The sequence below is a fragment of the Theileria annulata genome, chromosome 3, assembly GCF_000003225.4.
Source record: "Theileria annulata chromosome 3, complete sequence, *** SEQUENCING IN PROGRESS ***".
NCBI classification, from domain to species: Eukaryota; Apicomplexa; class Aconoidasida; order Piroplasmida; family Theileriidae; genus Theileria; species Theileria annulata.
Genome location: NC_011100.1, coordinates 1,518,523 through 1,542,982, shown reverse-complemented (window position 1 = coordinate 1,542,982; position 24,460 = coordinate 1,518,523). Strand labels below are relative to the sequence as shown.

The 24,460-nt window shown below is 32.6% G+C and overlaps 12 protein-coding genes across 12 annotated transcripts, besides 9 other annotated features; 8 read left to right on the top strand and 4 right to left on the bottom strand.

Annotated features, from left to right (window-relative positions):
* Positions 1-621: 621 nt before the first annotated feature.
* On the top strand, positions 622-2,372 carry TA17890 (rabgdi protein, putative; the record flags this gene model as incomplete). The annotated part of the gene is made up of 9 exons (XM_950315.1): positions 622-639; positions 696-756; positions 803-895; positions 927-1,787; positions 1,900-2,001; positions 2,033-2,130; positions 2,165-2,232; positions 2,263-2,317; positions 2,361-2,372. 9 exons carry the CDS (start codon positions 622-624, stop codon positions 2,370-2,372), a joined length of 1,368 nt encoding a protein of 455 aa, XP_955408.1.
* A 97-nt stretch (positions 2,373-2,469) lies between these two features.
* On the top strand, positions 2,470-4,479 carry TA17880 (SWI3-like protein, putative; the record flags this gene model as incomplete). The annotated part of the gene is given in 7 exon segments (XM_950314.1): positions 2,470-2,529; positions 2,602-2,782; positions 2,843-3,107; positions 3,152-3,417; positions 3,429-3,992; positions 4,023-4,396; positions 4,423-4,479. The coding sequence occupies 7 exon segments, from the start codon at positions 2,470-2,472 to the stop codon at positions 4,477-4,479; spliced, it is 1,767 nt and encodes a 588-aa protein (XP_955407.1).
* Positions 4,480-4,605: 126 nt separating this feature from the next.
* On the top strand, positions 4,606-5,514 carry TA17875 (uncharacterized protein; the record flags this gene model as incomplete). Its single annotated transcript, XM_950313.1, has 3 exons — positions 4,606-4,747; positions 4,789-5,166; positions 5,204-5,514. The coding sequence occupies 3 exons, from the start codon at positions 4,606-4,608 to the stop codon at positions 5,512-5,514; spliced, it is 831 nt and encodes a 276-aa protein (XP_955406.1).
* A 110-nt stretch (positions 5,515-5,624) lies between these two features.
* Positions 5,625-6,684, top strand: TA17870 (protein farnesyltransferase alpha subunit, putative; the record flags this gene model as incomplete). Its single annotated transcript, XM_950312.1, has 5 exons — positions 5,625-5,715; positions 5,763-5,933; positions 5,963-6,006; positions 6,040-6,155; positions 6,186-6,684. The coding sequence occupies 5 exons, from the start codon at positions 5,625-5,627 to the stop codon at positions 6,682-6,684; spliced, it is 921 nt and encodes a 306-aa protein (XP_955405.1).
* Positions 6,685-6,823: 139 nt separating this feature from the next.
* Positions 6,824-8,353, bottom strand: TA17865 (Theileria-specific integral membrane protein, putative; the record flags this gene model as incomplete). The annotated part of the gene is made up of 1 exon (XM_950311.1): positions 6,824-8,353. One exon carries the CDS (start codon positions 8,351-8,353, stop codon positions 6,824-6,826), a length of 1,530 nt encoding a protein of 509 aa, XP_955404.1.
* Positions 6,986-7,054: a sequence feature (9 probable transmembrane helices predicted for TA17865 by TMHMM2.0 at aa 43-65, 119-141, 145-167, 174-196, 211-233, 291-313, 362-384, 405-424 and 434-456).
* Positions 7,082-7,141: a sequence feature (9 probable transmembrane helices predicted for TA17865 by TMHMM2.0 at aa 43-65, 119-141, 145-167, 174-196, 211-233, 291-313, 362-384, 405-424 and 434-456).
* Positions 7,202-7,270: a sequence feature (9 probable transmembrane helices predicted for TA17865 by TMHMM2.0 at aa 43-65, 119-141, 145-167, 174-196, 211-233, 291-313, 362-384, 405-424 and 434-456).
* Positions 7,415-7,483: a sequence feature (9 probable transmembrane helices predicted for TA17865 by TMHMM2.0 at aa 43-65, 119-141, 145-167, 174-196, 211-233, 291-313, 362-384, 405-424 and 434-456).
* Positions 7,655-7,723: a sequence feature (9 probable transmembrane helices predicted for TA17865 by TMHMM2.0 at aa 43-65, 119-141, 145-167, 174-196, 211-233, 291-313, 362-384, 405-424 and 434-456).
* Positions 7,766-7,834: a sequence feature (9 probable transmembrane helices predicted for TA17865 by TMHMM2.0 at aa 43-65, 119-141, 145-167, 174-196, 211-233, 291-313, 362-384, 405-424 and 434-456).
* Positions 7,853-7,921: a sequence feature (9 probable transmembrane helices predicted for TA17865 by TMHMM2.0 at aa 43-65, 119-141, 145-167, 174-196, 211-233, 291-313, 362-384, 405-424 and 434-456).
* Positions 7,931-7,999: a sequence feature (9 probable transmembrane helices predicted for TA17865 by TMHMM2.0 at aa 43-65, 119-141, 145-167, 174-196, 211-233, 291-313, 362-384, 405-424 and 434-456).
* Positions 8,159-8,227: a sequence feature (9 probable transmembrane helices predicted for TA17865 by TMHMM2.0 at aa 43-65, 119-141, 145-167, 174-196, 211-233, 291-313, 362-384, 405-424 and 434-456).
* Positions 8,354-10,113: 1,760 nt separating the features above from the next.
* TA17855 (Met10+-like protein, putative) lies at positions 10,114-11,939 on the bottom strand (the record flags this gene model as incomplete). The annotated part of the gene is made up of 11 exons (XM_950310.1): positions 10,114-10,601; positions 10,663-10,719; positions 10,751-10,806; positions 10,837-10,892; positions 10,922-10,973; positions 11,012-11,198; positions 11,227-11,328; positions 11,362-11,441; positions 11,473-11,553; positions 11,586-11,774; positions 11,896-11,939. 11 exons carry the CDS (start codon positions 11,937-11,939, stop codon positions 10,114-10,116), a joined length of 1,392 nt encoding a protein of 463 aa, XP_955403.1.
* Positions 11,940-11,978: 39 nt separating this feature from the next.
* On the top strand, positions 11,979-13,584 carry TA17850 (uncharacterized protein; the record flags this gene model as incomplete). The annotated part of the gene is made up of 12 exons (XM_950309.1): positions 11,979-12,130; positions 12,164-12,241; positions 12,285-12,348; positions 12,382-12,456; positions 12,487-12,560; positions 12,590-12,627; positions 12,657-12,753; positions 12,784-12,831; positions 12,860-12,977; positions 13,032-13,145; positions 13,177-13,428; positions 13,459-13,584. The coding sequence occupies 12 exons, from the start codon at positions 11,979-11,981 to the stop codon at positions 13,582-13,584; spliced, it is 1,236 nt and encodes a 411-aa protein (XP_955402.1).
* A 207-nt stretch (positions 13,585-13,791) lies between these two features.
* TA17845 (uncharacterized protein) lies at positions 13,792-15,523 on the top strand (the record flags this gene model as incomplete). The annotated part of the gene is made up of 2 exons (XM_950308.1): positions 13,792-14,215; positions 14,256-15,523. The coding sequence occupies 2 exons, from the start codon at positions 13,792-13,794 to the stop codon at positions 15,521-15,523; spliced, it is 1,692 nt and encodes a 563-aa protein (XP_955401.1).
* A 15-nt stretch (positions 15,524-15,538) lies between these two features.
* On the bottom strand, positions 15,539-16,530 carry TA17840 (uncharacterized protein; the record flags this gene model as incomplete). Its single annotated transcript, XM_950307.1, has 4 exons — positions 15,539-15,575; positions 15,750-16,260; positions 16,331-16,440; positions 16,472-16,530. 4 exons carry the CDS (start codon positions 16,528-16,530, stop codon positions 15,539-15,541), a joined length of 717 nt encoding a protein of 238 aa, XP_955400.1.
* Positions 16,531-17,099: 569 nt separating this feature from the next.
* Positions 17,100-19,445, top strand: TA17835 (AAA family ATPase, putative; the record flags this gene model as incomplete). Its single annotated transcript, XM_950306.1, has 12 exons — positions 17,100-17,187; positions 17,279-17,415; positions 17,476-17,603; positions 17,657-17,763; positions 17,849-17,987; positions 18,038-18,161; positions 18,213-18,287; positions 18,364-18,420; positions 18,453-18,655; positions 18,726-18,942; positions 19,001-19,291; positions 19,338-19,445. 12 exons carry the CDS (start codon positions 17,100-17,102, stop codon positions 19,443-19,445), a joined length of 1,674 nt encoding a protein of 557 aa, XP_955399.1.
* Positions 19,446-19,726: 281 nt separating this feature from the next.
* Positions 19,727-21,928, bottom strand: TA17830 (uncharacterized protein; the record flags this gene model as incomplete). The annotated part of the gene is made up of 3 exons (XM_950305.1): positions 19,727-20,382; positions 20,441-21,724; positions 21,829-21,928. 3 exons carry the CDS (start codon positions 21,926-21,928, stop codon positions 19,727-19,729), a joined length of 2,040 nt encoding a protein of 679 aa, XP_955398.1.
* A 321-nt stretch (positions 21,929-22,249) lies between these two features.
* On the top strand, positions 22,250-24,364 carry TA17825 (serine/threonine kinase, putative; the record flags this gene model as incomplete). Its single annotated transcript, XM_950304.1, has 5 exons — positions 22,250-23,707; positions 23,735-23,906; positions 23,937-24,070; positions 24,165-24,247; positions 24,295-24,364. The coding sequence occupies 5 exons, from the start codon at positions 22,250-22,252 to the stop codon at positions 24,362-24,364; spliced, it is 1,917 nt and encodes a 638-aa protein (XP_955397.1).
* Positions 24,365-24,460: the final 96 nt, after the last annotated feature.

The window sequence follows — 24,460 nt, the reverse complement described above, 5'->3', positions numbered from 1 at the left end:
TCACTATAATGGGGAAGAATCAACCTAATTAGAACTGTCAGAAAAATATCACATCTATTATTCTCGCACATAACAAATATTAATTTCTTAAATGAATATTTTTAGATAGTAAAACACTTTCAAGGATATACTATCCAATATCGGTCCAATATATATATAATTTTAATTTTATACTAAATTGATATTATTTCATTCTTCTAATTTTAATCTATTATTTTGAGTGATTTTCTTTTGATTTTCGCCTTTACCTCATATAATATTTTGCCCATTCTCCTCAATTCCTTAAATTCAATGAATTCCACTTGTGATTCCTCGGGATATTTTTAATATTTTTTGATTAATTTTTTGAATTTCGTTCCCTTATTTACATTAACTTATTTCAATTAGCTATTTTAACATAAATGTTTCCACTATTATTTTTTCAACAATAACCTTATTAGGTTTAGTTAATTTATATTTAGTTTATGTTTTTAGAACTGAACGGCTAATTACCTATAATATCAAGATAACACATTTTCATTTTGTTCATTCTTGATATCTTGACACATTTTAAATTCTTTCAGCAAATAATTTGAAATAAATTCCATAATTTTAATATATTAGTGTAAATTATAGAATAAAATGGACGAAATATATGATGTAACATATTTAGTAAAATTAATTAATTTTTGTTCCCCCAAAATTTACAACTTTAGGTTTGTGTTCTTGGAACAGGCTTGAAGGAGAGTATCTTAAGCGGCTTGCTCTCACAAAGCGGTTAGTGTTAATAAAACAACGAAGTTTTTATTAAATATTAATGTAGGCAAGAAGGTACTTGTAATGGATCGTAACCCCTACTACGGAGGAGAGTCAGCTTCGTTAAACCTAACGAACCTGTACAAATACTTCAAAAGAGGTATAAAATTATACAATCATGTAAAAAATAGAATCTACGCCTCCCGAATCATTTGGAGTTAATCGAGATTGGAATGTTGATCTAATACCCAAATTCGTTCTGGCAGGAGGGAAGCTAGTAAAAATTCTTAGAGCCACCGAAACATCCCAGTACCTGGAATGGCAAGTTTTGGATGGAAGCTACGTGTATCAGCACCAGAAGGGGAACTTTTTGTACAGCGAGAAGTTCATTCACAAGGTCCCAGCATCTGACAAAGAAGCTCTTTCATCACCATTGATGGGTTTTCTCGAAAAAAACAGATGCCATAACTTTTATAAATTTGTTTTTAACTTTAATGAAAGGGACAAAAGTACGTGGAAGAATCATAATCCGTTCCTGGAGTCCATAACTGCGTATTACAAACATTATGGACTGGAAGAAAACACGATAGACTTTTTGGGCCACGCAGTAGCACTTTACACTAACGACGACTACCTAAAACTGCCTGCCTGTGAGCCAATAAAAAAGATGAAACTTTATATGGAGTCACTAATGAGATTTGGATCATCACCATTCATATACCCCGTATATGGTCTGGGAGGGATTCCTGAGGCATTTTCCCGAAAATGCGCAATTCATAGAGGAACATTTATGTTAAACAAGCCAGTTAAGGAGTTTAAGTTTGATGAAGATGGAAAAGTCTGTGGAGTAGTGACAGCGGAAGGGGAACTTGCAAGATGTTCAATGGTAGTATGTGATCCAACATACTGTCTGGAACTGGCACCAGAAAAGGTTAAAAGCACAGGAAAAGTAATAAGATGCATCTGCATATTAAGTAATCCGATTCCAGAGACAAATAATGCATCTTCATGTCAAATTATAATACCTCAGAAACAACTTAACCGTAAACACGGTATGTTAATTATTAGTTATATAGGAACATTAACTTCATGATTATTTAAATATTTAATAAGATATTGTTATATCAATTTGATTATAATTATATATATATATAATCTTTTTAGACGTGTATGTAACTCTGGTTTCATACTCGCACGGGGTCACGAGTAAAGGAAAATTCGTATGTATCATATCAACAACAGTTGAAACAAATGATCCCGTCTCAGGTTAGTATAAATTTGATAACAAGTGTTATAGAAATAACCCCAGCGTTGGGATTGATTGGGAAGGTGGAAGAACACTTCATCAACATCTCAGACATATACGTACCAACCTCGAAAGAGTGTAAAGACAATGTAAACCATCACACATGTAATAAAAAATTTTCAGATCTTTGTAACTGAGTCCTATGATGCCACCTCGCATTTCGAGTCCGCATCCAACGATGTGCTTAAACTGTTAGTGTAAAACATAATAACACCATATAGATGGAGAGAAATGACGGGCAGTGAATATGATCTGTCGAAGGTGGACGTAAGATTAGTATAATAAAATATACCATTTTTAGGAAACTATTTATGAATAGGATCTGATGTAAATTATCTGTTGCCCTTCCTATGTTGTGTTGGAACACATGATTCCCATTTTCTGCACCCCTAATTTCGTTTTTACTTTTAATATATATTTAAACTATTATGCCTAAAAATAAATTCGGTATCAAGTCAACAAATTCCAAGATTCTAAAATCCATCAAGGTTACCCTTAGATCTGACCATCTTATTATACATACCACTTATTCCTACTACGTAAACTAATGCATTTTCTAGAAAAAAGGTGGTATGTTCAAGAAGAAGAAACTCAAGGATGATTCTTCCAAAAATTCTTCATCTTCCTCCACCTATGAACTATACGAGTCATCTGAATTTGAAATACCGGAGTATACGCAGTGGTTTGACATAAACTCAGTCAACTTCATAGAAGAAGAATGCACCCAAAACATTTTTATAGGTATTTGCTCAATTTTATAGATTTTATGTTGATTTCACAGCAGAATTTACGTTGTTGTAGGCTACGGCAATGATAAAGATGCCATTTGCGAACATTACAAAAAAATCAGAAATAAAATCATTAACCTATACAGAAAGGAACCAGATAAATATTTGTCGGTAACAGAATGTGTCCGGAAACTAGGTAATGAATGTAATAGTAAACGAAATATAGGAGGAGACGCATCAATAGTGATGAAAATCCACTCATTCCTGAACTATTGGGGAATCATTAACTTTCAAGCTAGAAATGAGTCAGGAGAAAGGATTTATGGAAATAAAATGAATGTAAAGTTTCTAATGAAAAAAAAATGATTCAGGGAGAAGATAGTATAAAAGCTGATCAGTCAAGCACGTTTAGCACGCCAAGCAAAAACTTTAGCGACGTTTTTAAAACTGGAGAACAATACTTTTCAGATTCTAGCGACTCTAACTCTGAACAATTTGACCCAGATTCACCAGAAGATGTGGTCAGGTACTCAGCGGAGTTAAACTCAGGGCAAAATGTCGATTCAAAATCTAACTACCCAAAATGTTGTGGATGCAATAATATATGCAGGAATTCATACTATATTCTGGGACCGGAATTTCTAGGAGGTTAGTGTAAGGTTTAAATAAATTTACAGAAATGAGTCCTTCAGTGAGGAGGAGAGGAATTTGGTGTACCCAATGCTACTGTAACTCTAACTACCCAATGACCCTAACTAAGGAAAGCTTTGTTAGGATCGACCTCCCACAAAGGTTGTCAGAAAGCCTTTCCAAAGTGGATATAAACAGCAAAGATCAAAAACCATGGTCTGAAAAACAATTTGAGAAGCTATATGAAGCTATAAGGAAGTACGGTACTGATTGGCAAAGTGTAGCTCAACATATCGGAGGGGATATCACACCCAATGAGTGTATATTACAGTTTGTTAACGCACCACTAGAGCATGATGTTACATCAAAGCTGAAACTTACAACTTATATGGAACCTCCATATTATGAGGACATAAACCCTTCATTTCCATTCTTTGATAGCCCAAACCCAATAGTAACCCTGCTCTCATTTTGCGCAAGTGTTATAAGCCCTGTGGTGGCTTCCTCTGCCGCAAAGGCAGCATTCGACGTCATCTTCGAGGCCTGCAAAAATAACACCATGTCCCCGAAGCCTGCTCCAAAGAAGGATTTGGGTAACTTTTAACTATATCAAATTTGTTTAGTGAACGAAAGTGAAATGTTGGAACTGGAACAAAACTTCAAAGAAATGAAAAGGAACTCTTTTGATCATTCATTAAATTCTGAAGATAAGCCAGAAGGAGAGAATGAACCATCGACAGATAATTCTTCTCAAAATCCGGATACTCCTCAACAGATGAATAAACTGGTAGATACAAGTACACTGCAATTGGCTGCTAAGGCAGCTCTGGATGCTGCGGCTGCAAGGTCAGGAGAACTCGCTTCATTGGAGGATGGCAAGCTAACACAAGTTTTACCAAACCTCATATCACTTAAAATAAAAAGGATCAGTGAGAAGCTAAAGAAATTCAATGAAACCCAAGAACAAATGATCAAGGACCAGCAACACCTGGTTTGTGTAACTATCTAAAATCATATTTTCAGGAGAGGGAACTACACAAAATTCTCAAATACAAAGGATTCTTACAGGAGAATCCATAAAACCAATGAATTTAAATTAGTCTAGTAGTTCTTTTAACTAAAAAATTTAATTTATAAAGTTCCTTACACATTTTATACACTACATAAAATAAATTATGTGGAAGTTAGTCATAAATATGTAAATTTATGGGAAGATCCTCAATATTAAACTTAGAGAAATTGGTTAGGAGCTCTAAATTATACAAAAATTCATGGAATAACATTATTGGCAGCGCAAAGTTATCGATCTTTGGCCATAACACTGGTTTGTCAAGATACTCAAGAAATCGTTTCTAAAACCTAGAAAATAAATTCTAATTAGTTAATTAGGTTTTGTTGGAGACGAGGAGTGGTTGAAACCTTTGCAGGGCCCCAGTAGATGTAGATGGTACTGGCCAAGCAAGTATATGCACATGGACTTTACCCTGCGCCATTGTATTGCTATGCAAATATCCCGCTTTAAAAGAAAACAAGACGAACCAGCCATCTTAGATTTGTGGAACACCGTTGCAAAGTTTAGCGCGAACAAGGATTCCATAAAATCTTTTCTAGAATCTGTGGATTCCTACACATTCTCAAACTCAATCACGATTCAGGATACACATTCTTTATATTACCTAATTTTTAGAGAATCTCCGCTATCTTTCCAAGTTGATAAATGTTTCACCTCAAAGTTTGAAAATCCGAAATATTTCCCCTTTATAAAATGTACAATCGTTCTGTTTCATTATTAATAATTTATTAGATACGCTAAAGGGTTTGGAAGAAAATTTTCAGCCTAAGAAGGACATAAAAGTGGATGTACAGCTTAGGAATAGACTAAGATTACTACTGCAAGAAGACCCTTCACTAGTCAAATGCTTTAAGACTAGAAACAGATTTGTAGATACGTTGTATTTGAGGAGAAGGAACTACTATTTGGATAAAGTTTCTCGGAAGAAAAAGATTAGCGAGATAAAGCAAAAGTACAAGAGCCACTTCCTTACTCATCCTGACGAGAAAACAATTTGGCCTGATAGTAAGGGAATCCACCAGCACAAGTGGCCGAGTATATAGCTAGAATGGAGGCCGACTTGGATTTGTTAAAGGAATGTGAGGGTGTGAATACCCAGGTTATCTGCGAGAAACTAAACTTCCCTCCCGAACCCTTTGAAGTGGACCTTGAGATGCTCAATAGCGATAAAGTTTGGGAGGACATTGAATTATTAAAAAAACCTGACGAACCCTTATTATTTGAACTTAAACAGGATATACTAGGTAACTTGTACATATTCATGAGTGAAAATGAACTTAAAATTATATAGAACTAAGAGCCAAATCTTTTTTCAAAGTCCTAATTAAAAACAAGGAGTTTAGTACTAGGGGGCTGTACCTAACATCTATAATAATAAAGTATAATCCTGCCGATTATACGTCCTGGTATTATCGCAATGAATGTTTGAAAGCTCTTGATGTTGATCTGAATGATGAGCTGAGTATGTTTTGTCCTAAAATAATTCTTTAGATTTCACTAGGAAAATAACCATGGAATCAATTAAAGCATTTCAGGTTAGTCTAGGGATAAAATAAAACATCTTTTAGCCTTGGAACCATAGACGAAACATCTGCACTCTGGCAAATTCTGGGTTTAACGAGATTGAGTATGTCAAGCTTGAGATCTCAACATCACCTAAGAATCAGTGTGCATGGGGTCATCTGTAAGTATTGATTTAATTTAATAGAATTAGGACTTGGCTGGTTCGGTACTTTGGAGTTTCCGACTTGTTCAAAGAACTTGAATTCGTGGAATTCCTGGTTTCAGGTGATGTGTACAACAACTCAGCCTGGAATTACAAGAATTTCATTTTCAAGTACTTTAAAACTGATTTTGACATAGATTTCATGGTTAAGGAGTTGGGTCGAGACTTCCAACGGTTGTTAAGAAGAACTGACAACGAGGGATTATGCTCATATATAATGGACATGGTTCCATTTCTAGAGAGCTCATACACTAAATGTATTATGACTAACTGTGAATGTTTGTTTTTTTTCCATGAAATTATTTTAGGTGAGGGTCCTCTGAGTACATGCCTCGTTAAAATCATAAAATTACAACCTCCTTCTCTTCAGCTTCTAAGGCTTCTGAAAAAATTAAAACCAGATGAAGAGGTATTCGCTCATCTTTATAATTCTTTAGGTCCTCCGTCAAATGGCTATTTTGGACCCTTTGAGGTCCGACTACTATAAATTTAGCAAAAGCCTACCTTAATCGATTTTAATTAAGGCGAAATCCCTATTTAAAAATTTAGTTTATAATCTTATTATTAACTGTGCTTCATAACCCTCCATACACATATATATATAGATATATAATTCTTTCTTTTCACTATGTCACAGACTCTAGTAATTTTTTCCTTACATCCGTGGTTACACTTGATTTTAAGCTTAACCACGCATTGAAAGATGCTTTCCTAATCCAGAATTTAAGGGCTTCACCGATGGTCATTCCATCTGTGGGCCAGTTACGAATGCTGTATTTCTTGTACTCCACTATGTACCCTTCTCCAAGCAACTCAAATGTGTTCATGACCAGGAGTGATAGGAACAGGTTCACTGTTGCAACTGTTCCGTTTGAATTGGCCTCCACACCTGGGAAACCTACTCCGATGGCTATAATATGGCATACAAAATATGTAATTGTCAAAAATGATGCCATTAAAGGGTTTCTGAGTATAGCTCGAGATAAGGCTGTGTCTTTGTAGTGGAGTGATATTATAAACATAATACCCACGACAATTTCAATTACAACAAAAACAATAAATCCATGCCAGAATGAATTAGATCCAGTCCATTCCTTATTAGGTCCATTTTCTGTAGCCTCTGAAATGATAGCTATAATCAGTGATGGCAAGGCTGAAACAATCATGTTTACCATCTCTATCTTTTGTACGTATTGAAAAGTGACAAGCTGTCCTGGTGCAATCGCTGGATAAATTGCATAAATTATTCCAAGACCAATTATGCACATTAACATTCCAGAAATCGCATTCGGAGTAAACCTACAGTTTTTCTTTCCCTTATTTTCTCCACTATTAGTCTCTTTCCCCTCTGGACCATTTTCTTGAATAATTTTACCTGAGTTGCTGTTCTTACAATTCTTTGATTTTGGTTCATTTTTATCTTTTGATTTTTTATTCTTCGAAATTTGTTCTATATATGCCAACGTCCAAACGCATGCACTTATTAAACTAATAAATATAAAAACACCCAATTGAAAAGCAATCACAAGTAAATCAGTATCATAAACATTCCTATCTCCAAAAAGACGAGTGAAAGAAAATTGCATTATGGCTGTCAAAATGCCAGAAATGGGCATTGCAGCCATGTAATACACTATAGCCTCTCCACCAATTTTAAATGCACATACCTGATTTAGTCCATATATGAAAGTTGAAGCTACTAGTGACCAATAAAACAGAGTTAACTTCCCAAGCTGTCCTCCACTTATAAACACAAACAATAATACAATCTCAAACACGAAGGTAATCCAGTTTATACCTATAGATATTGCTTCCATGTACTTCTCACACGATAGAACATATATGTTTCCCAATGTAACCCCAATCATACATCCCATCTCCATAGCATTGTGAACTCTGTTAACATAAACGCTAAAAATTTCTTCATCCAGCTTAAATCTTTTTAAACAAAATGATGCGCCATTTAATCCAATTCTTAGAGGGAAAAGGAGGGCAAGTCCAGCCAAGAATAGAGCAGCTTTAACTAGGCCATCGTGATGATGATGCATAAAACGATGAAGCCAAGGGACATTATGATCTTTATAATCTGATTTACTTACATCTGTACTTGTACTAGAATTGCTATTTTGTGATGAAGAATCTGACGATCCTGACATTATAAGGTATTTTGGAACCTTCAAGAATTTTTGTTTAATTTTTTATACAAACCTAATATCTATAGAGCTCTAAAGTATATCTCAAGTGAAAGAATAGGACTGATTTCTGGAAAAAAATCTGTTATATTCTCAATGTTACACTTTCTACGCACGAAATTGACCTTTTACTATTGATGGAAATTTTATTTGTAGGATCGATGATTTCGGAAAGAAAAGCAAACTTTCACTCCCCATAGCTAACTGAAATAAAAATGATCAAAATAACTATTTTGCTATCTAAATTTTTTATTTAATGAAGGATCATGGAGATGTGTGACAGTTTGAGCTTAGTGTGTAATTATCCTGCAAAAATATTCAAAGAATCTTGTATACTAAATAAGCAACGGATCAACATCTATTAACTTTAAATAAGTTTTAAACAATATTATTTATTATTTTTAATCTATAATATGAATTGTTTTGGATATGTAGACATGTGATATTTGTAGATTAAATATGGATCTGATGAAAATGCTGGTGATCTGGCCCTATTTATTTTTAATTTCGCAGCAACTTTCCCCTTTACACACAATATTAATAAATAACTAATTATATTTTTAAAACATTGTTTTATCCGGGTTTATTTCTAATTTTATTTAATTTTAAGAAACATGCCCATTTATTGAGGTGTGGGACCTTTACTAATGATCCTAGACTTGTTTTTTAGCGAGATTTTTATTCTAGATAAACTTACATACCATATATATAAATTAGTCATATAAATTAAATCCATTATACATAAAATTCATGAATAAAATGAAAGATAAAATGATAAATGGTCATTGTTATTTCATAAACAAAGATAAAATTAGAAAATTTTACTTAGTGTCTTTCGCGGTGTTCATGAGCGTTAAATGACATGACTTTGAGATTCGGAAGGGAAATCTTCAAAAAGTTTAACATATCCGCTGTGTCCTGATCCACTTGAATTACTGGCACTTCAAGCTCCGACTTCTCAGGAATGTAATCCATCCTTCTTTCACGTTCCTCCTCCTGAAGTTTTAGAGAGATTCCTCTAACTGGACCCTTTTGAATCCTCCTCATCAAGTGCTAGACAATATTTAGATAATTAATTTAGCATACCGTTATAAAGCCTGCGACTTTGTTCCTCATACGCTTCGAGGGGATCAGGGCAACTTCCTCTGCCACCTTCTTATTGTACTGAAAATCTAATCCAAGTCTAAAAAATAGTTAAACATTTATTGAGTATTTTACTTACTTTCCATAGTATTTTTCGACTATTTGACGAGCTGCACGCTTAACTGTCTTGGTTCTGACACGGCCCTGAAATATAAATTAAGAGAATCAGAACATACCATATTCAATCGTCAGATGTACAGGTTTGTAAGTATTTGTTCAAAGAGTTTAACGGGTTTTGTAGGTAAATAAATTTGTTTAATGTTGTTTGGTATGAAAGAGGGTAAGTTTTATCTTGAAAATCAGTAGAACGTGATGGAAGAATCTACATAGGATATGATTTTAAAAATTAATGGATTGGTTATTCAATAAACTGTACTAATTTGCTCAAAGCATAGGATGGGGTATCCATAGAGTTAATAGATGGGGAATGAAATGTGTCAATAGCATAAACTGAGATTCAAATAAGCTATAAAGTTATAACATGTATTAATTATTTTAAAAAATAATCCTAAAATTAATTCCACTGCACATGGCGGTATAACTCCATATAACCCATAACTTTCAAACGCAGTATCTGCCTTCTACTCCTTCTTCCCTCTCAATATTGAAACAGGACACTCAAACTCGATGCAATACATCTGTTTTTTGGGTGAAACACCCCTTACGTTTGTTATTGTATATTCTGGTAATTTAGTGCCGATAGATTTAGATAAGCGTTGCTCGATCTCATTTTCGTATTCATTTGAACCACTGAAACAGTAACAGTGCACCATGAACCTTCGAATATTCTCCTCTTCAATATTATCTGCTAATCCAACCAGTGTGTCTGAAGAAGTATGATTTATGACTAAGCTACCAAGGAATTCAATTGCTATTTTGGGTAAATTCATTATTAAGTGGACTCTTCCAGTAGGCTTCAGCGCCATTTTATCATACTCGAGTGTGTTTTTATCCAGTATCTTATTCTTCTTAATAACGTCAATTAAAAACTCTCTTCCATCCATGTTAAAAACCTTGACCAAGCCTGTTACTTTGTTAATTTTAGCATTCCTTTTCATGTAGTTTTCACCTATAGTATTTTATGAATACATAAATCATGCCTATAGGATTGAGATCATTGGCGAACACACTACAGCCCTTTTTAGAGGCATAAATGGCAAATGGACCAGCTCCTGCGAACATATCAACTAAGAATAAATGTTCCATTGGGAGACTAACCAACAATGTCATCAGAATCTAAAAGATCCCTTATCCTAGTCCTTTCTTTAACTAGTCTAAATATTGTTTAACATGGTGTAAGTTACCTAGAGTTCCAGTAAACGTTTGCAAAGTCAACCTCAAATTTTAGACCGTTTTCAACCTAAATCTCTTTAAGAGAGCAAAATTTACCAAATTTGCTACGTAATTTTCTTCTCCAGCCAACAGCTCTATGTCCATTGTTCTGAACTGGTTCTGAAGTTCAGACCTCTTGTTTATTACAGTTTTAATATGTTTGTGTTTCTAAAAGCTGTTACTTCAAAAGCTCTTACGTCTATTATTATTTTTGCGATAAGTTTCTTAATGGATGACCTCTCCTCAGGCACATTAAGGTGTGCTATGTGTCCCACTGTTTCGAAGCCCACCATAACTCCAATGTCGTCATTTACCACCAATTTAAAGGCTTCCTCTAAGTATATTAAAATTTTCAGCCATACCTGGTGTAATATCTTCATATTTTACTTTATGAGTCACTGTGGAATGGTCGATTGATTCGTTGGTAATTAGGTCTCTCAGAGGCAAGGGGAGTAAATCCCATCCTACACAGTTAGCCTATAAGTATTTAAAATTACTTTTTAGAATATATGTTTTCTGATCGCTTTCTTGGTTTTCACGACACTCAGGTGAATTTAAGGAGTGCCTAACGATGTTCCTAAAATTCAATATTCATAATGTTAAAATACCTGAACATTTCATTTTTGGCAAATAACGGTATCTTTTCCTTAGTTATAGTCACTTTGGTTCTTTCCTCAAGACGTTCGTAGCTAAAAATTAATTTAACCAATTTACAAAATACTTTTCAAGCTCTTCTAAAGTTGTAATCCTTTTAGTGGGAATGAAATCCTCAGAAGATGAGGAATCCAGCTTCTTCTTTTTTATAATTTGCGACATTTCAAGGGAAGGCTTGAAATTCACGAAAGAATACTGATAAACTTTTAGATTATTTGAGGTTGGATAATCATTTTTACTAATTGAGTAAACTATTCTACAATAATATAAAATATTAAAGGTCAAAATTGCGATTATTTTAAAAAACAACTTATATTTTACATAAATAAAATTCAGCATTAAATATAAATTGATTTTTATTCAATATCGGGAGTTACACATTAATGATATTATAGTTTAGTTTATCAAAATTTTTATTCATTTTAATAAAAATTTTTTCCTATGTGTAAATAATTGTTTTATGGATTCTTTTCAAGATCTTGGAGACTTATTCTCTAGAGAATTTATTGGTTCTGGAAAGGGCTATGGTATTAAATTACTCAAGGATTTAAGTGTTCATGAGTCTAAATTACAGGATAAACCAATTTTTTCATACACACATTACTATTCAAGGTTAGTTTAAATAGTTTTATGAATATATTTTAGGAAATCAGCCCTAACTTGTTCTAACTGTTTTATGAATATTGGATCATTGGTCGAAAATTTGAACCATGTTTTAAAAATGTAGGTTAAAATTACCAGAAAATGAATTTTAAAACATATTTAGAGCCGGGAAATCCATCAGCCCTGAACTAGAGCCTAAAATTAACTCATTCAAGCACCAATTTCCTGTAAAGTTTTAATATATTTAAGACTCTTAACAGGAAATTGAAGGTGTAAAACTTATAAGGTGCAATTCAAACTGCGATTTTGTTTTTTGTAGTAAAGAATGCTTAGAAGTAATTTTATATCTAAAACATATAATTAAGGCATCATGCGGTACCCATGATATTCTCTGTAAACTCACAAATGAAGAGAAAGAAAGTTGGGGAATATTCGAGAGGTTGTTATTTTTGGAGTAATTTTTTTTAGATTTGCCTTGAAGACCCATGAGAATTTTTACTTTGCTGGTAAGTAATTAATCAGATGAATAGTTTAGGCTTAATCTACATAAATATACTGTATGACTCGATTTATGGTAAAACTTCTGTTAATGAGTGGATAAATAAATTGAATGAATTTTGGAGTATACCATGGTTAGTTTAACGTTCATAATAATCTTAAAGGGACAAGCTTTCAACTCTCGACTCCAATTCAAGAAACCCATTGGATATGTTAGAATAAACAAAAATATCAATTTAGAGCATCAGAATCACTGTGTACCCTCGAAACAAGCCTTAAAAGATTCAAGAACATGGCAATAGAAATTGATAAAGATGTTGAAAAGCTTTTCTCTATTGACTTTTATCTGAGGCTTTTGGTAACTTGATATTATATAAAGTTGTAAAGTTCTAGACCGTTAACTTCAACCTAGGGGATGATGGATCTAGTTTGCGTTGATATTGAGATACAAAATCCTCTAAATGATTTGCTTTACAACATGGTTAAAGATCAAAAGGGGAAAGAACTGATTGATATGTTGTCAAAGGTATTAATAGGTTACAATATCCAGTATTCAGGATCTGATAGATGTATATAAAATAACCAGAGGTAAAAGCTCAAAAATGGTAATTAATTGGAATTCAGGGACCGATGTGTCGAAAGATTTGAATCAACTCATAGAATCGTACGCAGAAATCTTGTTTAAAACGATTAGGAAGGAGTTATTCCCTGATATAATAGGCTTAGGGCTATTCAACTTCATCTCAAAGATGAACCATTCTTGCGCACCAAACTTCGAGGTCGATTATGGGAAAAACAACAGAGCAAATGTATTAAACATCAAAACAATTAAGATGTAGATAATCCCTTTGTTTGATTTAAGGAAAGGAGAAGAGGGAACAATATCGTATATTGATGAAAATGATAGTTTTAAAAATCGTCAAGAGAAATTACTTAAAGTTAGTTTACCAACAGTTCAGGGTTGATCAACAATTACAACAGAATTATGGTTTCGTGTGTGAATGTACGAAATGTGTATTAGAAGGTTCAAATAACAATTTCTAAATGTAAAATTAAATTCTTTAAATGTAAAATAAAATTAAAAATCAACATTTAAACTAATTTTACCAAAATTTTTGTAGTGTCACGTGTGTCTATAAGAATAGTGTCTATGCGTTAGTTAGTAAAATATTATGATTAACCATATCGAAGAAAATGGAAGTATTACATTAGATGAATTCACCCAATCAATCATTTCTCAAAAAATCTTCAACATTGATGAGAACGAAGTACTCACAAAATTGGCAAGCGCCATAAAGGACAAATTTTCAAATCTTTATGATAATACATACCTAAATATTTTTGATCGCTCTGCGTTATCTGACTGTACCTATAAATCGCACCTCAATTTGCTATTTTCTGTTGATGCTAACGAAAATGAAAGGCTCTCTTCCTTTAAATCGGCTCCCGGATCGCGACAACCCAGTACTATCCTAAATTGGTTCAAAAGGGACACTTCTAAGTATGAAACAAGTGAAAAGAAAGTGGATATACAAGAATGTGTAAATGATCAATCTGATGAAGAACACTCCAAAAAATTAGTACCGATAGATATAGGTATTTTTGCAATTATAACTATATATAACGATTTATTTAGACGAATTTGGAACTCTAGTAATATCTGCAGATATGATATCCTTTTCGTCTGATTCTGATGCTGATACTGATTTCGAGATTGTCGACTTGAACACCATAAGCGGAACATCTATCCCTGTTAGAGAGTTTGACTGTTTAGGAGAGGATGATGATACGTTTTTAGAAACAGCATCAGTTAACAATTGTTCAACAGGGGATAATTTGAGTTCGGATGGGAGTAAATGCTCTGATTTAGAAAGTGTTATGGCCGACATTCCCCAAGACCCTGATTCTGATGATATTCAGCCCATTTCAGCCAACTTAGAAGATTGCATTCATGAGCCTCCAAAACCTCCATACTCCAAATATAATTTGGGAAACAATGTGTTCGTGTTTTACGGCAACTCAAACAATTTTATCGGGTCTTACTGGGTTCTAACAAAGGTTTTCGACTGTGACTTTAAGACCCTATTTGCTACACAGAATAATTTGGGAAATGAATCTATTGTTATATATAACAGGAAGGTTCAGCACTTTGACTGCAAAATTCTCCAGGAATTGCTAACTAATGAAGTGCTGAGTCTGGTTAAATTAAAGGAGTTGCTCCTCACTAGACACAATAAAGTAACTATTTTGGAGAATTTTGAATATTTATCAGGAAATTGGCAGGTTTTTATGAATAAATGGTTCGACAGTATGCACGAAAAGGTGTTTATTTTACTATGTAACAGGTTAAACAAACTTGATTCTAGAATAAAGTCCTTTTCTCTAATGTTTAGAATTGGGGGTTTGGATAAACACAAATTCATAGACTACATCCACAGGATGAGTATGAAAAACGCAAATAATAATATTAAAGGGTGTTTATCCCGACTTAATGTAACTGAAATTGTAAACAGGGTTGATTTTGACATTATAATGACCTACAACACAGTAATCGAAGCTCAGAAAAACTATATGAATGCCATAAGAAAGCATAAGATTCCATACGGCCACAAATTACTCAGGAATCTGGTGCACATAATACTCCGGGCCAAAACATCTGAACAAATTGACTCGACCATAAATAATCTGATTTCAGACATATTTTTAGACTACGGACCTTATAAACTGGATGTTATGTTATACGACTTCTACACCAGGCTCATTGAGATGGGGAATCATGAACTGGTTCCCCTTAAATTTGGTATAAATCACTTACTATCCAAGGTAAACTCCTATAATATTCATGTTTACCTATTTTACAGCATTTTTGACCAACACATCTACTTTATTTTATCATTTCATTAATATTTATCCAGGTATTTACCAATCCCAACTTATCTTGTGAGTTCGATCTAAACTTGACTGAACAGCAGATAAAAATGAAAGATATGAAAATTTTGGTCGACGAAATTATTTTAATGATTCAAAATTTGAGATTTAAGAATTCGAACCCCTAATATATATGTACAATATACATAAACTACTGATAAATTAATGTACTGTATTTAAATGCTATCAATTTAGTTCCAACGGATAGAATTCCTCTTCCTTTTCATACTCAATGCTCACTTTACGTCCTTTTCTCTTCCTCTTAACTAATGGCTCAACTTTAGTTTCATCCAACACATCAGGCTCCAACTCCTCTTCCTTTTCAGGAACTTTATCCTTCTCAAAGTTGTAGAGCTCACCGTATATGCCCTGATTTAGTCTGTTCAGAAGTTCCTGCTCAATACTCTTGTCAAGTTTAGCTGCGATTTCAGCCTTCTTCTCACGAACTGATTCACGTCGTTCAGTTTTTTTCTTAACTGGAAGTAACTTTGTCTTTTTATTTAGTGCTATGGTTCTCATATTACTCAGGACCTCACGGAGTCTGTTAAACCTCAATTTACACTTGGTAGTCAGGTGGTTTGGGAAACCAACCTTAGTTTCGTGAACTATCTGTTCCAAAGCTTCAGTTTTGGACTTGGAAAGACGAATTTTCTGCCATTGATCTCTTGGAGTATGACACCTTTCAACTGTTTTCAAACAAAGCAACAAGTCACCTAATTGTAGATTATAAATAAAGAGAGTTATTTGGTTTGTAAATTAATTTTAAATATTAAATCAAAATACCTTGATCTTCAATCACAGTTGCGTAGTTACTGTTTGCTAGCGGGCAGCTAGCGTGGTTACATAGGCCAGTAACGTTGTATACATTAGTACAGAATGCTTTATTATCAGTTCTAAAGAGAAATAATAGTTAAATTGACTTACGTTTTCCGAAAGGAACAAAATCCGTTCTTGATTAGCTGCCAAATCACGTCATCACTCATTTAAATAAAATTTATTTGATAAAATACATTTTATTAAATATTATAAGAATGTAATGATCCTTTAAAAATATATTAAAATAGTATAATGTGAAATGGATTAGAATAATAATGGTAAAATAGAATAATATACAAGTTCAGAATAAAAAATATATTTAAAAATAAACAAAAATATATATGCGATTAATGAATAATATGATAAATACAACAAATAAATATAATAATTTAGAGTTACATCAGTAGGGCTCCTGGATTTATATTAAAGAATAAGTTTATCTTGTAAGTTAATTTTAGTTTAATTTTCATATTGATCTACACATATCATAATATTCTATCAATTTCTTGTTTAAAATGTATAAAATAGTGATTTTATTGTTTAACATATGGAATCTTTAGCCATCTTGCCTTAAATCAAACCTTCCTTGTAAAATATAAATAAAATTTGGTTAAAATATTGGGAAAATATAGAATATTGGCCTTATAAATTTAATTGGTTGAATGCAGTTGAAATCGTAGAATCTAATAAATTCTGAATATAGTTTTAAAGGTGTAAAATATAGTTTTGTTTTAAAATGTCGTCATTTGGGTTCGGCAGAAGCCTGCCGATTCCAAACACAAATCAGTCATCAAATAAAGATGATAACAATATAACAGGAAAATGTAATTTTGTTATTTATTCATACAGTTATCACAACTAAGTGTTAATTACAAATGATTGAAAACTAGGAATTTTATTGATAAATTAATTTAGTTGATCCCACAGCCTTGGAGCGTGGAGCCAAGGCGTTAAGGATGCTGGACTCCTCACCTAATGCACAAAAGGCATTTGAACTTACAAAGCTTCAGGAAATGACAAAGCAACAAGAGTTGCAGATGCAAATTGAACAGGTTTCTAACTTACTATAAATATATATAAATACTTTTAAACTATGAGTAAATGTAATTCAGATGAGATTGAAGCAAGGTGAGTTGGGAACTCAAAAAGCAAGGGTTGAAAGTGATGAGCGAAAAAAGTTACTTTCACACCAGCAGGAACAAGAAAGAATTACAGCACAATACAAAGCTAAGCTTGAAGAGTAAGTTTTAGATAATAAATTACATAGAATTAACAATTAATGATAAATAATAGTGAAATGTATCAAAAGAAGCTCCACGACCAACGAAAGCAAAATGAAGAGTGGCTACAACGTCAGCACGAACAGTTTCTAAAACAGGAACAGATTAGAAAAAAGACAGGTTTGAAGCTAATTCCATTTATTTATTTACAAGCACAATAAAATATTCAACAACTTAATTTGTATAACTAAATTATAAATTATAGAAACTGAGATACTAAACATGAAAAAAGAACACCTGAAACAAGAAAAGGAACTCGAGAGACAAAACCTCATCGCGAAAGTTAGAGAAGAGAACATGGGCAGAATCAAACAAGAAAGAGATAACTTTGATATTCACCTGAAGTAATTTATTTATTTAACAAAATTTTTTTTAAAAAATAACAAATTTCTAGAATGATGAAAGAACGCTCAGTTGAGGAACGCAAGACTAAATTGGAGTCCTTGAAAACAATCTTTTCCTCACTTGGGTCAGGAATTTTTTCCCTACTTAATGACAAACAACGCCTAACATACACAGTATGATTTCAGTCATAAATTAATATTTAAACCTTAATATAACTTAATTAGGCCTTGACTCTGACCGGCTTGTCACTTGGTATTTACTCTGCAAAAAATGGTACTAAGGTGGCTCGAAAAGTTATTGTAAGTTTTATTCATCAATAATTTATACTAGTTTCTAAACCTTTATACGTTAATTAGTTAATAAAATTCAATTTAGGAGCAGAAAATCGGGAAACCTTCACTAGTTCGTGAAACGTCCAAGTCCATAATAACGGTAAGATAAGTGTAAACAAAATAACTTCTTAGAATAATATAAAAAGTTTCTGGGACATAATAAAGGGGAAGAAGAAACAAATGAACCTGAATGAAATCGTCCTAAACCATAAGTTGAGCGAACGCTTAAACTGGTCAATTAACTCGCTCTTAAAGTGTAAAGAAAATAAAACGCCCTACAGAAATATTCTACTCTACGGTCCTCCTGGTACCGGTAAAACGCTATTTGCTAAAACGTATGTTCAGTATAGTTATAAACCATCATTTATCTCTTAATTAAACTGTTAAAATGTATTAAAATTTCAGACTTGCCATGAGGAGTGGAATGGATTACGCCATCATGACTGGAGGTGATGTTGGGCCTCTTAAAGAAGACGCTGTAACCGAATTAAATAAACTGTTCAAGTGGTCGAATAAATCTAAAAAGGGCCTAATCCTGTTCATTGATGAGGCGGAGTCGTTTCTAAGACAAGGGCGCTCGACATTGCAAGGAATGTCCGAGAACATTCGAAACGCTCTTTCTGTATGTTATAGATTTCCTAATAGCCCTCTTCATTTGATTACTCTATATAATCTTTTAGACATTTTTGTACCACACTGGTAACGAGAATAATAATTTTTGCCTAATTCTCGCCACCAACGAGAAGGACATTCTGGACAAGGCTGTGGTCGATAGGATTGACGAGTCCTACAACTTTGATCTGCCCGAAGAGGAGGAGCGCAAAAGAATGATTAAATTATTCATGGAGCAGTACGTAATAAACCCACTTAAACGGACCTCAAAAGTCCTAATTGATGAGGGGATTAACGACGAATACTATGAAAAGCTGGCAAAGAAAACCCAAGGGCTTTCTGGAAGACAAATATCAAAGGTACCTTGAATTTATCCCTGTATTTATTCTAATCAATTTTGTTTAGTTGTGTATAAGTCTACAAAGTGCTGTCTATGGAAGTGGTGCGAAGAAACTTACAGTTGACCTTGCTGATACTGTCATTGACTGGCATTTGAAAAATCAAAATGATTAAAAATCTTAACCAATCATACATGTTTACTATATTTGTGGGTCATGTTTACTATATATATATTCATACTGTTTAGTCTATATATATTGTTTGAACATCGATATCACCAAGTTTGTAATATATGTTACCCAACTGTGTATACAGTAGAATGAACATTTTACAATATAAATATATATGTGGGTGGAATATTAAGAGTTACAGTTGTAATTGTTAATCAGCTCAAGTAAATCATGTTTCCATCTATAATTAACATTAATTTAAGAATATACTTAATTAACTATTGGTTACTTGAAAATGTTTGTTATGGGTTTCAAATCGATATCTATAAACGACAGCCCATCAACTAGAATTTTGTATTCTTTAATAGAACGATAAATTCCATTTTCAGTACAATGACCGTTACAACTGGTATTTTTAGTGTATATTATGTTAATAATGGCTGACAAATCCATAGAAACTCTTCCGCATAGATACAGGTATATCCAGTCTCTCAAGTACTTTTGTTCCCTTCTTAGTCTTGTTAGTTGGTATTCAAACTCCTTTCCCAGGCTTTTCATTTTGAAAACACGTTTCATTCCTGGGTTTCCCCCATAATTAGGTGCGACATTCCTATGTACCAGCTTACTTGTATAAAACGTCCTAATTATGAGTTTAATTGTCCTATCCTCCAATACTACAAAATCAACACCTTTTTCATCTTCTTTGCCTTCCTTATTAAATGTAATAAAGTGATATGCTAATTCATGTAGCAATGAATAGAGTGGGTACTCGTTAGAGTTATAACGGAATCGAGACCTAAAGTGGGAATTCTTAAGTAAGTGTGGCCGAGAGATGGATAAGTTCTGCTCATTGCTATAAAACATGCACGTTGAGCTCATTTTCACATAATTCATTAGGCTCAATATGTTTCTATAAAATCCAAATACCATTTTAAGACCATCTAAAGATGATTGTTAGTTTCGCTTATCGTTAGAATGACTAATCTAGGGTAAACTTACATTTGTGGAATAAAAATTGAATATCGTAAGATCTGCATTTGGTGAATTTATTGTACAAAAGGCTTCTTTTTAGTATATTTGTTATACCAGAGATATTATTTGGCGTGATAAAGTATTTATCATCCCATATCAAATTAGGGTTATTATCACCCTTTTGTTCTAGGGTTTTAGAATGTTTATTTAAGCTAGGATTGGTGATGAAACTAATGTGATTGTTAAATATTATGGAAAAATGTAGTAAGCAATACAACAGTGATCCGATAAATTGTTGACCTGCTGCCAGAGACTGTAGCTTTAATATGACTTCGAAAATATCCTTATGTCTCATTACAGATTCTGATATCAAGTCGAACAAATCGGTTCGATTTTTTAAAAAGGTTGGAACAACTTCCAGTTTATCTATGAAGATCCTCATGTTGTTTTGATGTGAATCGATCAGTTTTGATAGTTCAGTTCGAATCTGTTCGTATTCTAAGTTGAAGAAGTTGCATGGCTCAAAAAAGGACTCTCTTTTACTTGTATAAACTACTGAACCGTTTGAAAATATGTATTTCATATTCCTCTTTTTAGCTTGTTTCATCTTAAATAGGCTTGGAATACCTCTAAAATTCAGTAAACCACATTTTAACTTAAGTTCCAAGGTGATATTATTGAAAGGTATTTTCTCAGGCCTTTCTTCCCCAGCTGAAATCTCCTTGTAATTATTTAATTCGTTGATAATGTGATTGGCATTGTTTGTTGTGTGTAATCGGTTCACACTTTTAGATACTAGGTGGTTCGATAATAATTTATTGTTTAGTGAAATGAAGTCACTTATATTGAATAGATTCTGTTCAATTGAGCAAAGTTCATATTTGTCATCATAAAAGCAATTAGTGTGATCGTGGGAGTTAAAGCCAAAGTTATTATTTAATTTTTTTATCGATTCGCTGGGTATAGTTATAGAATAGTTCTTTTCTATGTTCCTATCATAGAAGATCAGTATCTTCTTATTTTCGGGCTTTTCGCTACATACTTGGTCACAACCATGTGAAGATTTTAGTAGTTTCATAAAGGTTTGTCTAATTTTTGCAGTTATATTTTTATCTAATATGCACAGAACTTTGTTTTGCCTATTCAAGTTCTTTTGAAAATCTTTCCGTTTATTTAGATCTACAGTGGTGTAAGTATTTGCATCAAAACTGTTCATAAACTCGACAAAATGGTTGTGAAACAGCAGTCTAGACTTGTGATTATCTATAGTCCCGCGTTTTGATATCTTCAGTACGAAATCATGAGCTTTATCTAAAGAAAATATTTATTTCATAAAACTCGGGATATATAACTAAATTAATTGGCTTAAATGTTATATAATAATATATGTCATATAAAAATAAGGAGAATCTAACCATTTTCATAAGTTTCGCCAGTACTATCACAAGTTGATTTTACTCTCACAACGTATTGAGAGTTTCCGGAACCCAGAGGAGTAAGAATCAAGTTTTTCATGATATTCTACTCCTCATGATTTAATTTACATAGAAATATTATATTTATATACATTTTATATAGTGACTATGCCTCAATACATTTTTGTGGGAATAACCAAGATTCTTTAGTACAATTATTATATAATTAATTTACACATTTTAGCCTTCTTACTATTTTCCACAATATTATTAACAAAACAATAATGTGACAGTGGAATTATTTTCGATGAATTCTTTTTTGAAGAATATATTTTCCATTCTTTGAAAATAACATTATTCCTAAATTACATAATTATTTATTTACTTATTTAGTTTAAAACTTCTATTTATCTAATACAAAATGAATCCACAGTTTGAATCTGGCCACCATGTTTTAAATATTGATATTTTATTATTTGTGAGACAAATGATAAAAAATAACGCTGAATTAATAAATCCTTCCCTTATAATTAACAATAGAAACCCTATTATAATAAACGAGTATGATGCTGATCCTAATAAGAGGAAGTTAATACATAATGACATTACACATGACTACAAAAGAAAGAAATATTCTTTTATGGAACATGATATTAACTTCAAACAAGACATTGATGCTGATTTTAAGTTTGAAGGAGAGCTTGAAAGTAGTCTATATTACGGACTACCTGATAGTTTAAGCCACATGAATAAGAGGATAAACACAGAGCACGGTGATTTCGGCCGAATAATAAAGAAATTGAGGTCGAGTATAAATGATTTAATAAACGATGAAATAATCAATAACGCAAGACTATCCTTCAACGACATAACAATTAACCAGTTATTACAACTGGAAAACTTGGAAAGAGAAGAACACCACGTTGAAGTAGATATTAAACAAGTTGAAAAGGACGAAGAAGAACTAATAGACAAGATATTGGAACTAAACAAAGAATCAAACAAAATAGTAAGAATGGAAGAGGATGAAGATATTGTCAACATTTACAAGTGGCGTCATGTTAAAACTCTGGGTGAGGGGTCTTACGGCAGAGTTTACCTTGTATCTTCAGATTTAACAAATGAAAGGAAAGCCTTTAAAAGGATAATAATAAACAAGAAATTAAATATATACATGCTCCGTGAAATGTACTCTCTCTTACTACTTTCTTGTTCAAACCCGTTCATTTACAAACATAACTGTAGTCCTTATGAGAATTACGAATACGAACAGTCTTACAATAGTTACAGTCGTAACTTTCTTGCCACTTGTGATACTAAAACCGACAACTTTGAACATTCTCAATACTTTGGAGTTGAAAAAAATGTCATAGAATTGGATAAAATATATTTCGGCAAAAATAGAATTTATTTGTCCTTTCCAGTCTTTGATTATAACTTAAGAGAGTATTCAAACAAGTATTACAAAAATGGTATGGAGATTGAGTTGGTCAAACGAATAGTCAGGCAGATACTTGAAGGTGTTTATATTTGCCATTCAAACAACATAATTCACCGTGATATTAAGCCCGAAAATATATTAATATCCATAGACGAATTCAACATTAATGCCAGACTTATTGATTCAGACAATATTAAGTGTACTCATAATGATATGTATAATACTGGTAGTATCATAGATGATGAATACATTGATATCAGTTCATTTGATGATAGTGGCGAACAAAATTTGACAAATTCTTTCAATTTTCGCAATAGAGTGACCAATACAGACTTATTCAGTATACCCAGTATTGATAGGGTAATTTTATCAGATTTTGGACTATCACGACAACTCGATCCCGACCACTATTATCAGAAGAACAAAAGTAATGAAACTGTTTTCCATAATAAACCTAAATTTTAGATAACTATATACATGTTTTTAATTAATAATTTATTAGAATTAACTATGGAGGTTGTCACTTTAAACTACAGGGCTCCAGAACTTTTGTTAGGTTACAACTTCTACTCCTATTCAATTGATATTTGGTCCGTCGGATGTATATTAATTGAACTTTTAACAGGTCACAATTTAAGTAATTTTAAATAGTTTTAAATAATTTAAGGGGTGATGAATAGAATTTTAGGAAAACAATTGTTCGATGAAAACAACGAATTCGGGTTACTGATTTCAATTTTTAAGGTTTTTGGAAAGCCTACAGAGTCTGAATGGGCCCAGATTTCCACATTTCCTTATTTGGTATATTATTTAATTAAATCAGGCCAACAAGCACTATATAAACCTATTTAAGAACATATAATACTTTATACACTATCAAATTCATTAACTACAGAACGTTGAAATAAACTGCAACAACAAGTATGAAATGTTTAAAGGATTAAGTCAAGATGAGTGCTTGGTTGATTTATTATTAAGGTTTCTTTTATTTGATATAACTTATATAATCTCATTAAAATGTTTAGAATGCTAGAACTAAATCCCAACAAACGAATAACGGCACAGGAAGCTATCCAGCACGAGTTTTTTAAATGAGATCAAGGTTTAATTTGATTTCACTTTATAATATATTGATAAACATTCTATTAAATTATTTATTTGTCGCTTTAAAGGTTCTTGATGAACCAGGTA